At 36.8% G+C, this 14,140-nt stretch overlaps 1 protein-coding gene across 28 annotated transcripts in view; it reads left to right on the top strand.

Moving 5' to 3' along the window:
* Positions 1-14,140, top strand: part of RALYL (RALY RNA binding protein like) — a 652,666-nt gene that overhangs the window by 504,055 nt on the left and 134,471 nt on the right. For all 28 annotated transcript variants that reach the window (XM_069466280.1, XM_069466285.1, XM_069466295.1 and 25 more), the window contains one exon: positions 9,949-10,024. In XM_069466280.1, coding sequence (XP_069322381.1) covers positions 9,949-10,024 — 76 coding nt within the window. The remainder of the gene's footprint in view (positions 1-9,948; positions 10,025-14,140) is intronic.

The following is a 14,140-nucleotide window of genomic DNA, read 5'->3' as shown; positions in this document are numbered from 1 at the left end:
CATGTTCCTAAAGCGTGAAGTCTACATCTTTGTTATGACACTTGTCACATTTTCTATCATTAGTGTAGTTAATGGCAGGCTTGTCTTTCTCTGTGATATCCTTGAGCACACAACAATGTTCATATTCATTTACCCAATACTTAGCACAATATCAAGCATGTTTTGTATGTTCAATAATTATTTGATCAATGAAAATAAATGAGCCATGACATTTTTATTTTCTTCTTAATATAACCTTTGAATGAAATAGGCAGTAGATAGAAAGGTCATCCGAGTGTATGCGTCCACTTTTTTTCACTTCAGTTTTTCTTGGGACAAAAAACAGTTTGAATCTAAATAAGTCACATACAATAATCAGATTTATCAGGTAATTAGTAAGAAGTTCAAGTTTTCACTTTCATTTGCCCTTGCAGACAGAGTCTGGGAGCATGGAGTATTTTCTGGTAACAAATGGGAATCTGGCCAACCAGTGATCTTACATTAGCATTCTAATAACCAGAGGCCAACATGCGGTAGTGCTGTGTCAGAACTAATTTATGAAACTGGGTCCAAAGGCTCATTAAAGTGGTCACAATTCAGTGACTGCCCAGTAAAATTAGACTACAGTTTCATTCTCATAACAGTGAATATTTTAACATACTATTAAGGACATATTTTAAACGGTAACACTAGCTTTGATTCTGTGAGGGGCAAAACAACAAGATTTGAAACCATTTACTTTTATACAAAATTGGCTCCACTCTCAGCTTTTGGCTGAAAATGCTTCAAATGTTCATATTTTAGAGCCCAGGGTGGGCTGTACTTGCATTTGCAAGTCTAGTGCTTTTTTTTTTTTTTCCCCCTCAGAATAAAAGCACTGCTGTGCAGCTTCAGCAAACCACAGGGTTGTGAACCTACCTGGCCAGGAAATCTCAGGCAGCTCAGTTGGGAGTCGAATTTTCTTCTCTTGCTGCCAGACATATCTCCCTACAGCATTCCTTTAATCATACTTCCTCCCCCATGACGCCAAAGCTCCTGGGTTTTTAGAGTGCATTGCTTTACAGGCTCCTGTGCACAGCCAATCTAGGATTGAGTGGCATAGCAGGTGTGGCATGCAAAATCTGGTCAGGAGCAAAGAGATGTAGTAGGGAAAGTTCTAAACCGTTGTGTCTGGGGCAGCTCCAGTTCAGGTCCGCTGCTGACTCTCAGGGAGTCATCTCCCTGTGCTGGGGCAGGACATCCCCTCTCCTACTGGCTCAATGGTTGGCACGAGGGCCATGCTCAATAGTAAAGATGGATGTAATGAACTGAACTAATGATAGTAATACAAAAACTGTTTAATTTTTCAGTATCTCAAGCATCTTTATACATGAAGCGGGAATAATGATTTCTGCTCTGCTTATTTCACAGGGCTGTTTGGATGGTCTAAACTAATAATAACTACAAAAACACTTTTTAATGGTCTGGTGCTTATACTTGGGTAATGTATGGTTATATCCATTCACTTGTCAAACATAACAGACTGTTTTCTTTATCTCCTGAATTTTTATTCAATGGAACAATAATGAATCCCTAAATCTTCTAAATGTGAACAATAAAAGACTCTGAATGACTTTTCCTGGCAGTCTATATGCCATGGCTGAATTATTTAGACTTCCATTTAAGCCTGGGGAGGAAAAAATAACTCTAAAGATTTTCCTTTTAACTAATTCCTTCAGAAAACTGTCTCTTTTAATTTTTTCCACATTTACAAGATACCATTGATAATTTGGATGCCCTATTATGTTCTTAAGTTCTATATCACTTCCATATCAAAATTAAATTTCTCTAAAAAATGACAAGTCAATAGACATCACTTGCCAGTGGCAGAAGTAAGCAGCAAGTGTCAGTTTAATGTAGCAGTGTAAATTATATGTAATTTTAAAATATGCATTAACCTTTAAAATGAAGATATTCCAAATTGAATCCATGGAAAAGAAATAAATGTAAAATATTTTTCTAAATATGCTAAGAGTATCTCATAAACCAGTGCTCTGGAAGAACTCTGATTTTCTGGATGCTAATAGGTGTGCCTTCCAAAAATATTCTTTAGTCCCCAATATGTAAGAATATTTGAGTTAAACATGACTAGATATGTTTCCTTTTTTTAGGCAAGGTTTTGCCTATTCGTATTCTAGTGTAAATAGCCAATGTATAATATAGCATTTTTACCAAACTATTTTACCATGATAAATTTGCTTCACAACGTACCATCTTCCAACATACCATATTCAGATAAACGCCACTTTAGGAAATGTGTTAGCAAAGCATGTTTGGTTAGACTCACATGAGGGTATACCTTTGGCCTGTATGAATGTAACTGACAATAGACTCATTGAGCAGCTGTAGGATAAACAACACTGTGCAGGTGCTGAAGGGCATAAGAATTAAGTGAAATTACTACTGCCCTTTAGAAGTCCAAGGTCAAAGGGTACGCATACTCAAGAGTCAGTGCCATGGAGACGCTGTGATCAAATAAAATAAGTGCAAAGAGGGACAGTCACATCTATTTGAGTGTAGAATTGGAAATATCTTCCCAAGAGTCAAAAGTGAGAAATAATAGTACACCTACAAGGATTGATCAAATAAATATGTTTATACGTACCAGCTGTCATTTCTGAGGCTGACACTTTTGGAATATTAGCAGTCTCCATTTGCCTCATCTCATTTGTCAGAATGGGTTTAGCTTACTGATTTTTTTCAGTTCTGAAATGTTATAGTTATTTCTGTCACAGAATTGCTTATTTAGTTTTACAATAAAGAAGAAAAGAAAATGTGCTAAATTTTTGAGAGCAGTTAATACACTTTTTAATTAACTTACCATGAAAAGATAGAGTTAGTACCCCAGTGGGGTACTTTTTAACTGTTTGACTCTGCGGTTTAATACTAGAATGATAATTTTGGGGCAAATTTTAAATTTTTCTCAGAGTTTTTCATGCTAACTTGAAACAATCGAAACTTCAAAATAGAGATGGAGCTGTTCCATATGCTTCTTAGTAGGTGCTTACAGAGGCTTATAATGCTATATGACAAAATGCAAGTACGCCTCCTCCCTTCAGGCGAGGGCGTGTTGTCTCCAGCCATCTCCTAGCCACAGGTAAAGTGTTAGTTCTCTTCTGCTTTATCCTTATGGCAGGAAAGGGATGGGGGGACGTTCCTCCACACAGGTGTGACATGTAGTACACTGAAACAGAAATAAGCCTATCAGTAGAATTCTTTAAAATGATGCCTACCTGCTTTTGCCAATCCTCACCACAAGAATATGATTTTAGTAGCCAGGTAAGAGGGTCCACCATCCTGGAATATAAATATCTGTACTTTTGCATAATGACTAGAAATTTAACTAGGCTTTTGGAATATGCCAAAAGTATTTGTTGAGAGTGATTAAATCCACATCCTCTCTTGAGGATAATATGAGTTCTAAATATTAGTACATGGTATAAGTCTGTAAATTCAGAAACCCAAGGAATAACACTTGATTTTCCTTACCTCAGTGTTCTACTCCAAAGTCCCTATCTTATAATAGCGGTAGAAAATTGAATCTGGGTCATTCTTCCTCTTGCCCTGCCTTGTGAGTAACTCACACAGTGCCAGGATAGTCAAGGCACAAAGTCTCAGGTGGTGTCTTTGTCATGGACCATGAAGTTACTGCTAAGATGCCATTTACCCTGTTTGTGTGGTCCATTCAAGGCCAACAGCTCTTGAAGCATAAGAACCTGAGTCTTGGCTTCCAATTAAGCTGGATTGTCCAGAATACACAATTAAATCTTGTATATATTAATATAAGGTTCAATACAAAGGGAATGCTTGTTCATTCAGACCTTGGCAAGGCTTTATGTTACTGTGGTTAACTAAGCTCACTGCCACTCTTCTCCCTGGACTATGTCATGCCTCTTTCACTCTCTTCCCTGTCTGCCAAAACCAGGTTTTGGACAATGATCAACATAGCAGTGCAAAATATATAAATATGCACACAGGTGCTCGTCAACTGACAATGAGGCCACCTGATAAGCCCATGATAAGTTGAAAATATCGTAAATCAAAAATGTGTGGCTCTATGGGAGTTGTGGCTCCCTGCTGCTGCCTAGAATAGTGAGAGAAGTGTAGTTTCTACTGAAAGCATATTGCTTCATATCATCATAAAGTAGAAAAATCATCAGTTGAACCATCCTAAGTTGGGGACTGTCTGTGTTTAAGTATAAATTTCCACACATTTAGAGTAAAATTCTGCATTTGAACACTATTCAATATTTAGAAGAGGCAAAGGATTTTCTTCTGCATTTTTAAATACCTTTGAAGAGAGGCTAATGTCTGGAAATACTGAGTTTAACAGCATTTCATGAAAAGTTTTCCATTGTATGAATATGCTGTCAAACTCATAAGCATATCTTCAGAACAACTGATAGCATATTATTTAAAAAAAGAATGCTGCAGTATTTTTGTTGACAGACTTAAGTCTCAAGCCTTTCAATTTATTTATGAGAATAGTTTTATATTTTCATTGTATAAGTCATGAGGTCTAAGTTAGAAATATATAAGTGATGGCATGATATTTTCATGGACTTGTGCCCTCTGTAATCATTATAGCACTTCAAAAAATTATAGAAATCTGCATTTGTTTCACATGTTTTTCATCCCTATGATGTCACATCTGAAAGATTCAGATAGCCTTGATCTTCACTGTGCCTTATTCCAAGTCATACACAAGTCACTATCTTCATGATTCATTCTTAGGTCTGTTCTCTACTCAGAAATTACCCTAAAATTATATCCCACTAAAATCATACTTGAAGTTCTAATTGGGGTTCCTAATGATCTCACACCCAATAATCCACTCCCCAGCATGTTCTCCTTTCTCACAATATGCCAGCTCACAATCTCAGCTAAACCACTTGTTCACCAAAACTGCTGTCTCTAGCTTAAATATTTATCAATGCATAATTTACCATTTTTATTCTCACTTTCTTTTTAATTATTAATTAGTTATTAGTTACATGCAGAATAAAATTTTTAAAATATTGAATCTATAAAAAAATAATGCCATAATATAAACACATATTCTCATCAACCAATTTAAGACATAGTACTTTATAATTAACTGGGTATCCTTTCTAAGTCCCACACTTTTTTCTACCCTTTAGAGAATACTGTCATCTTGATGTTTTCACCTTATGACCCATAGGAGTTCCTCCTTCATGTTAACTTTGGCCAGTTTGATGACTGTGTCATGGTGATCGCCTCTTTGGGATGAATCTCCCAGGAGTCTGTTGAGCTTCTTGTACCTGGAAATCTAAATTTCTAGCAAGACGAGGGAAGTTTTGTTCAAGTATTCCCTCAAATAGGTTTTCCAGCCCTTAAGTATTTTCTTCTTCACCTTCAGGGATGCCTATGATTCTTATGTTAGGCCTCTTTACATGATTCCATATCTTTTGTAGGCTTTGTTCGTGCCTCTTATTTCTCTGTTCTTTGTCTTTGACTGACTTGTTGAATTCAAACCTGTCATTTTCAAGCTCTGAGATTCTTTCTTCTGCCTGATCTAGACAATTCTTAAGGCTTTCCACAATGTTTTTTTTTTTTATTTTCTTGAATGAATTTTTTATTTCCAGAATTTCTGTTTGATTTTTTAAAGTAATTTTATTTCTTTAGTGAAGTTTTCATTCATTTCCTGTATTGGGTTTCTATTTTCTCTTGTATTTCATTGAGCTTCCTTAGAATCCATATTTGAAATTCTTTATCTGTCATTTTGGTGTTTTCATTTTGGTATCCATTGGAATGGAGCTATTGTTTTCTTTTGGGATTATCCTTTTGTTCTGATTTTTCATATTTCCAGAGTTCTATCACTGATTCCTTTTCATCTGGCCTCTTGATCAAGACCTGGGGGTGTTATGCAGCTTGCAGGCTTGTCTCCAGGTCCCCAAAGATTGATCCCTGACCATTTTGGGGAGAGGAGTGGTGGTCCTGAGTTGCCTAAGGAGTGTTCTAACATGTTTGATGAGCCTCTCAGGGTACCTCTGACCTGCTGTCTTCACCTCTTCCCAACAGCTGGAAATTAATTAGGTCCCCCAGCTTAATCTCCAAGACGGTGGGTGGTACTTGTGAGCATGAATCAGCCACTCTCTATTTGCTTAAGTTGGAAGGCACTATGCTTAGCTATAGAGTTGTTCCTCCTGTTATTGGCTGATGTTTGTATGGAAGAGCCAGCTGCCGAGATGTTCTTTTGTGCCCATGGTAAGTTCTGGTTCCCCAGGCAGGGCACACAAATGCCCCAAGCTTTAGGAGGGACCCTAGAGCTCCCAGGGATTACTTGATATCTACTCCCACTGAGGTTGGGGGAGGGGCAAGGCAGATCATGGCTGGATTTGGAGAGCCTGAAGGCTTTGCAAAGCCTTGGAGGGGCTCAGAGTTTGTTTTTCTGGCCACTAGGGTGAGCCGCTGGTAGAAGGTTCAGGGCAAGCGCTCCAAACCAGGAAGGCTGTTCCTGAGGGAGGGATCTAAACACTTTAGTGCAAAGGCCCTGGACGGGGCTCTTTCTGCCCTTATCCACTAGCACAGTTTCTCTGTAGGGAAGAGTGAGTTCCCTCCCTAATCACTGCTGACCGGAACCCCACAACATACTCCCATCAGATCAGTCCATGTGACTTTCCTCACCACCTAAGCCCAACTCTCAAACTTCCCCCCAGTCCGTGTCTGACCCACTAGCGTTTGTCTCCACCAAATGCTGGCAGGTAGGGGGTTCCCCAATTATGTACCCCTGTTCCACCACAAGACACCAAGGGAAGAGTAGTAGGCCTCTGTATCTGCAGGAACCTCTGCCAGAGGCGTGCTGCTACTGGAGAGAAGCAGCCATACTTGAATTTCTTGGCGCAAGCTGCACTCCCTAAGTGTAATGAGTGGAGGGAGGGACCACTGTTCCCATTCAGCCAACCTGCCCCAGGCATTTGGTCACCATGGGAACCAGGGGCTAGGCTAATGCTCTCGGAGTGCCACACCTTTATCCAATATGGCGATTCTCCAGCAGGGGTGGGGAGTGGGCATGCTCACAGATCCCTGGCCCCCAAAACCCTTCCACACTGTCCTGTAGGATATGTTCAAGAGGGCTTCCTCGCCATCTGAATCCAGGACCGGGGAGGGGGGCGCTCACTGGTTCACCCTACTGTTCCTATTAGCCACCGTGCCTGGGCTCATAGAAGGTGGAAGCACCTTCAATATACTTTGTGTCCTGCTGTTCACCGAAAGCACCTAGGTTGGGGAGCAACTCCCTTTCCCTTTCACTGAGCTCCGAGCCTCTCTGGGTTTGATAGGTGTTGCTATCTTCTCTTCTGTATCTTCTTTTTTATCAGCTTTGCAGTTTTTCTTTGTGGGGTCCCCAGACATCTCTGTTCTCTCTCTCTGTGATCCACACCTGAGCTGCAACTCTGCTCTCCTCAGTCCAGGATGCTACCTTCCAGCCAGGACGCTCTGACAAGCAATGTCTCTAGTTGGCCATCTTGGCTCTCTTAAATATACTACACTTTATTTTTGTTACCTATCAATGGATATTTGTGGTTTCTTCCAGGAATTTTTTTAATGCCAGTGTACTACAGTGAACACTCTTGCATGTATCTTATGGTACACATATGCAAAAGTTTCTTACGGTACATACCTTATGGATCATAGAGTTGGAACATTATAAGTTTATTAGAAACTGCCAAATAGTCTTTCAAAATAGTTTTACCAATTTACACCGATACCTGCAATGTGAACACATTCCAGTTGCTCAAAAACTTCACCAACATTTGGTATCACCAGACTTCATAAACGGTTGTAAATTTAATGGGTTTCAGTTGTATCTCATGGTGTTTATTCACCATTTGTGTTTCGTCTTCCGTAAGGTGTTTTACTAGTTACTATTTTTTTGTCTAATTTTCTATTTAGTGTTTTAACTCTTTTTCCTATCATGTCATTGAGTTCTTTATATATTCTATAAAGAAACACTTTGTCAAAGATTTCTTCATCCAGTTTCTGTTTTTTTTTCCACTGTCTTTATGTGGCTTTTGATAAGCAGAAATTCTTAATTCTAATGTGGTACAATTTATCAATTTTATATTTAAGGCTAGTGATTTTTATGTCTGGTTTAAGATTATCCTTCCAAATTCTGAGCTCATAAAGATATTCTATTTTATTGCCTTTTCAACATTTTATACTTTTGCCTTTCATATTTAAGCAATAGTAATTGATTTTTTTGGTATGGTGTAAGGTAGAGGTTCAATTTTATATTTGTCTTTGTGGGTAACCAATTGTTACAGCATCATTTATTCAAAAGTCTATCTTTCCCTCATTGATATGCTATGTCAGCTCCATGTACTTACATGTCAAGTGTGTGCATGCACAGTTTTGTCATACATATGTGTGTGTAAGTTTGGTGGCTCTCTATTCTGTTCCATTGGTCCCTTTCTATCTTTGTACCAATACTATAGTCTTATTTACTACAGCTTTAAAATAAATCTTGATAAGGCAACTTTACCAACTTTGTTTATGTTTTCCAGGAGTGTAATGGCTATGTTTGTCCTTTGTTCTATGATATAAATTTTAGAATCAACTTGTCAAGCTTCATGCATACATATAAAAAATACTTGGGAATTTTATTGGAATTGCATGGAATTCATAAATCAACTTGGGGAGAATTGACATATTTATTATATAGAGTTTTCCAATTTCTCTGTATTTATATAAAGTTACTGTAAAATCTTTCAATATGGTTTTATAATTTTCTCCATTAATGTCTTTCAAATTTTCTGATTTACTCCTCAGTACTTTATATTTTATGCTATATAAATGATATATTTTAAACTATTAATATATTTGAAACATATGCATTGCTGTATAGAGATATACAATTGAATTTTGTATATTGCCTTTTCATCTAATAAACTTACTAAACTCTCTTACTAATTGTAATAATCTGGATATTTTGGAATTTTGTATGTGAACCCATGTATCATCGGCAATAATGACAGTGTTGCTTTTTCTAAAATTATTTTCTATCTTATAGCACTGACTAGGATATCTACTGCAATGTTATATAGAGTTGTTTATAGTGGATGCACTTTTAAAGTCCCTGATTTTAAAGCAAATGTGTCCAATATCTCATATTAGGTTTGATGTTTGATGTTGATATTTTTGTAGATATCCTTTATTAAGTAAGGAGGTTTTCCTCTCTTCCTAGTTGCTAAGGATTTTGTTACATATAGATGTTGAATTAGATAATTATATGTTTCATATTTTTTAATCTGGGCAGAGATAGCATCCTGTCCCCTTTGACCCACAAAGATATAAAAACTAAAACCCAAATTCTGACTTCAACAAATGTCTTCAAGGAACAAGCCAGGTTCGGTGATCTATTAATACTTCGATTTGATTTTCTGTTTTCACTCAAATGTAGGATATTCTTTGAACTGCTTACTTTCTTGGTAGTTTTATGTTTTATTTTTTAGAGAGATACATTTATATTTTATCCAGAATTGCTGGCTGTTTTTGGTGGTGGATGGTTCAGAGTATTTAGGACACTGTGCAATAAACAGAAGTCTTCCTTTTCTCTTCTGTCAAAGTGTAATAGTATCTCTCACTTTTTTTCAAAGCTTTTCTTAAAGTTTACCTCCTTTAGATTTTACTTTCTATCATCTTTTGGAAATTTTAACTTTATTCAAGCTAGTTTTTTATTTCACTTTCCAAACTTTCTCAAACTTTCCAGTTTAACAGGTTTACACATTTCCTTAAGATTGAACTGATCAATTGTATGCAAATACTGTTTTGTCATGTACTTAAACACCGTCTTGTCTATCTCAGAGACTTGATCTTATTTTCAGACAAAGTATCTGCTCCCCTCCCCTTTTAACTAATATTTTTATATAATATTTTCTTAAACAGTGCTATTTAATTTTTTGCTTTCAGATATCAACATGGCAGGAGAACCCAAACCCTACAGACCAAAACCTGGAAACAAGCGGCCCCTTTCTGCACTTTACAGGTAAATAAATAAGCACTGTTCTACTATATGTATTAGTGAAATATCCTTATAGCTTTCTAAGATAATATAACCTGTAAGGCATCAATTATTTTGAATAAAAGTCTTTACTGGCATAAAGTACAACAAAATGTTGATGGTCTAGATATAAATATATCATGCAGCATTGGCAGGGATCTTGGATGCCTAACCTATCACATCTGCTTATACAACCCTTTTACAAGGTATTTCTCTAGTTAAATCTAATGAAAAATCTCTAATGATTCTACCTGACAAGTGGGTGGAAAGGTCAACGTTGGTTGACTGTTTACTGCATGCCATGTGCTGTAGGTGTTTTACATATGTTCTTTAATTTCATTTAATCTTCATGACAATTCTGCAATGTAGATATTCCTGTTTTCATCCTGCAGTCCTTAGATACAGTTTCGTAGTGATTTTTCTCAAGGTCACACCACTGGTAAATGATGGCTCCAGTACTCAAACGTATCCCTTCTGTTGCCATACCTGAAATTCTTTTCACTCAATTACTTAGCCTCTTTTGTTACAAAGGACATGTTCCGCTCATGCCCATTTTTCCCAAACAGCAAATATATTCCTTCTTTCCTCAAGAGAGACAGATCAGATGCCTTTAACCTTTCCTAAAGTACTTGGGTCTGAGTCACTTAACATTCTGATCGTTCCCTCTATATGCCCCAATTTATCAATGTTCATACCTATTATATTATTCAGAACTCCAGGTGGACAGAGTCAACTAGATTTAGCACCTTTGTCATTCTGTATTTACTTCTCTTAGGTTAAGTAAAATTTGGTTGATTTGGGGAAGAGGACATGAATAAACTCATAGAACTTTCAGTTCTTTAAAAACAACCACTTTTGGGGAAAAAAACCATGTTATGCTGTTAAACCATATTTCCCATTTCAAGTGCTTTTGCCATTGGGTTTTGTACTGTTACATGCTGACTTTGCATCTATCTCTGTGAAATTCCCTTTCGTTAAATATAGCCAATTGTTCCAGGCTATTGAGATCTCCTATCATCCAATTTATTTGGTCCTTCCCCAGACACAGATCATCAGCCCATCAGTATCCATATCCAAAGAGTTAACATATGTGTTGAGCAAGCCTTCCTTCTTTTCTGATATCATTTGGATAAAGGAGAATTAAGTTATGTATCTTAAAATTGATTATGTTCCAATTTAGTGTAGTAAGAAGAGTGCTCAAAAGACAGCATGGAGCTCTTTGTGTGTCTTTCTTTTCTGAAAACTTAGCATATCACCTTTTTAGCCGCTCACAGACTCATTTCCCAAACTGTAAGATATTAATGAAAGGGTTGGAATTAGATCATTTCTAGAGTCCTATTTATGCCTAAAACCCCAGGCCTCTCTATTGTATGGCCATGAGATATTTTTAAAGCTATATTGAAAAATACAACTTAATTTCTGTTGTAATTTTGGCTGTTTTAATTTTACTAAAATATTTTATATAAAAATAGCAAGCAACAGTGCATAACAAATGTTGATAATTAGTCATAGGGCAACATTGACATTAAAGAGCAGCAATGAAGTCATCAAGAAAAGGCATCTAACACTTTCTGTACCTTGTTTGAGGTAAAGGACATGGTTTATAAAACTGAGAAATGCAAATTATATTTTTATCAGATTCATTTTTAAAGGTATGCATAGAGCTTCAGCTAATACAGAACTTTTAGAAAGTCAGTTTTTAAATTATTAATAAAAAAAGCTGGTAGTGGCTTTTTTTCTTATCAAAGAGTTGCCACTGTCTGTACATTGATGTTAATTTTCATATTTTCCCTGTTCTTGGATTGCTTTGATTTTCTTATGAGAATGGAAGCTCATGACAAGAAAAAAAAATTTTTAACTGTTATTTTTCTATTATAGTTGTATTCAATTGTGTTCAAAAGAATTAGAAGCAGAATTTTATTTAAATATGCTATATTATATATAAATCACATTCATGGGGAAATATTTATTCTGTTTTTATCTGTTTACACAAATTAAGCCTGGGGTATAGTGAAATTACAAAATAATAACAAAGAAAATACAGGGAGTGAATATGCAACTGAGAAAACCCCTTTTCTCATTCTTACATAAGATTAATAATACCTTAATTTTATGTGGAGGAACTATGTTTTTATAGTTATTATTTATTTGTTCATACAGAACTCCACAAGGTAGATATCATATGCTTTGCTTTATAAAGGAAAAACCTAAGTTTCCAAAACAATGAAGGATTTGCTTCAAGTGAAATAACAAGATTAGGAACTTAACTCGGGTTTTCAGCCTTTAAGTCTAATGATCTTGCCACTAGATCACAGCTCCCTCTATTTACTCACCTGCTACTATCTAAACAATACAGATTATGAAAAGCAAAGATTTTCTGGCCACCAAACCAATAATCAACCATATTTCTGTGCATGAATATCATGCCAGCAGGTGACAGAGGAAAGACTACACTGGACACTGCATACCTATATGTGTGATCATAGGGAAGAGCTTTTAAGCTTCAGGTCCTTTACTTGAAATAATATTTGCATAATTTTCTTGAAATCTGGATAATTGAAGTGAAAACACCTAGAACAAAGTAGAGAATATGGTGGCAGCTTGGAAAGGGGGTGATGTCCACTTTCCTATACTTTGCATCTTATTTTCTCATCTATAAAATGAAAGAGCTGGAATAGTTCCATTTGTTCACTAGTGCATTCATTTATACAAGATGTATTTCATATGTGCCTAGTATGGTCTAGGGACTGTAGTAGCTGCTTTTCTAGACAACTGGCACAGAAATGCCAAGCATCAGGGCAAGGACAGAGCACAATGAAATAAAAGTAATGTATAGAGATAATCTCTGATTTACCTTCCTTCTCTAAACTGCCATGTCTCTACAGCTATTTACTCTGGGCCTTTGAATGCCCACTTTAGGTCCATCATCAGCCACAAAGTGGTAGTCCCATGAAATATTCATTGAGGTATAACTTTGTTTTGTTTCTTCCTGTAATAGGATTTTCAATTCAGCCAAACAACCTTCGCTAAAGGCTTATTGTATGCTCAATTAACATGATGTGCATAGAAGATGCAAAAATAAATAAAACAGGGAGCCTTCAAAAAACTTACTGTCTGATATGTGAGTTCGATGCACAGATAAGTAAGGACAACCAGGAACAGTGTGTATATGCTTCTATAAGAGAATTAATGAGGGGGTTACTGATTCTGCCTAGGGGAAGGAAGTAGAAGGTATGGGAAAGTTACAGCAAGATGATAGCCCTTGAGCTGGCTTCTGAACAAGCAGACATTCACTCAGCAGACACAGGGAAAGAAGGGCATGCCAGGCCAAGAAAACATGTGCTAGGGCAGAAACACAGAGATCAAGAAGAGCCTCTCATGGTGGAGGCTACTTGGTGGAGAATGGGTAACTGGAAGGTTGTGGTGGCCCAAGCTGTGAACATCCCTATGTATTAGATTAAGAAGAGTTGCCTTTTATTCCACAAGCAACAGGGAACCATTTGAATATGGTGACTGATTGTAAATGGGGTGTGAGGGTGAGTGAGAATCTCAGATAAGTCCAGGGTTTCTAGTTCAGGCAACTGAGGGAATGATCACGTGATTCAGATAAAAGAAATAGGAGAGACATGATGAGCAGGGGCAGGCTCCAGTGAAAGGTCAGGGAAAGGAAGAAAAAAACAATTATTTCAGGCTTGGGCATGCATTCATAAAGACAGACAATTCATTACAAAAAGTGCTTGCAATAAAATGTCTCCCATTAGAGCCTATTTGTAAATGAAACATAATTAATCATTTGTGAACATTTCATAAATATTGGACCTGGTCCTAATGGTGAATAGCTAATCCATTCTCCAGGGAAAATATTGTAACTTTTAATAAATTGCTGCTTCAAATGTGCTATGTGCATTATAGAGTATCTATGGTGCTCTAAAATAATAATTCTCCCCCAGGAAGTGAGGTTTTCAGCATGCCAAGTTCTAATTAATATTAAATAATTGCTGAGTGAAAGTAGTTGTATGATGGCTTTGCTTCTGCTTATGAAGTGGACAGACCTTTCCTCTCTGATGCGAGTAAAGCCCACAAAGATACCAGAGAACAAAG

The sequence above is a fragment of the Eulemur rufifrons genome, chromosome 3, assembly GCF_041146395.1.
Source record: "Eulemur rufifrons isolate Redbay chromosome 3, OSU_ERuf_1, whole genome shotgun sequence".
Lineage (NCBI taxonomy): Eukaryota > Metazoa > Chordata > Mammalia > Primates > Lemuridae > Eulemur > Eulemur rufifrons.
Note: the sequence above shows the minus strand (reverse complement) of the source record. Positions and strands in the feature narration are given on the sequence as shown.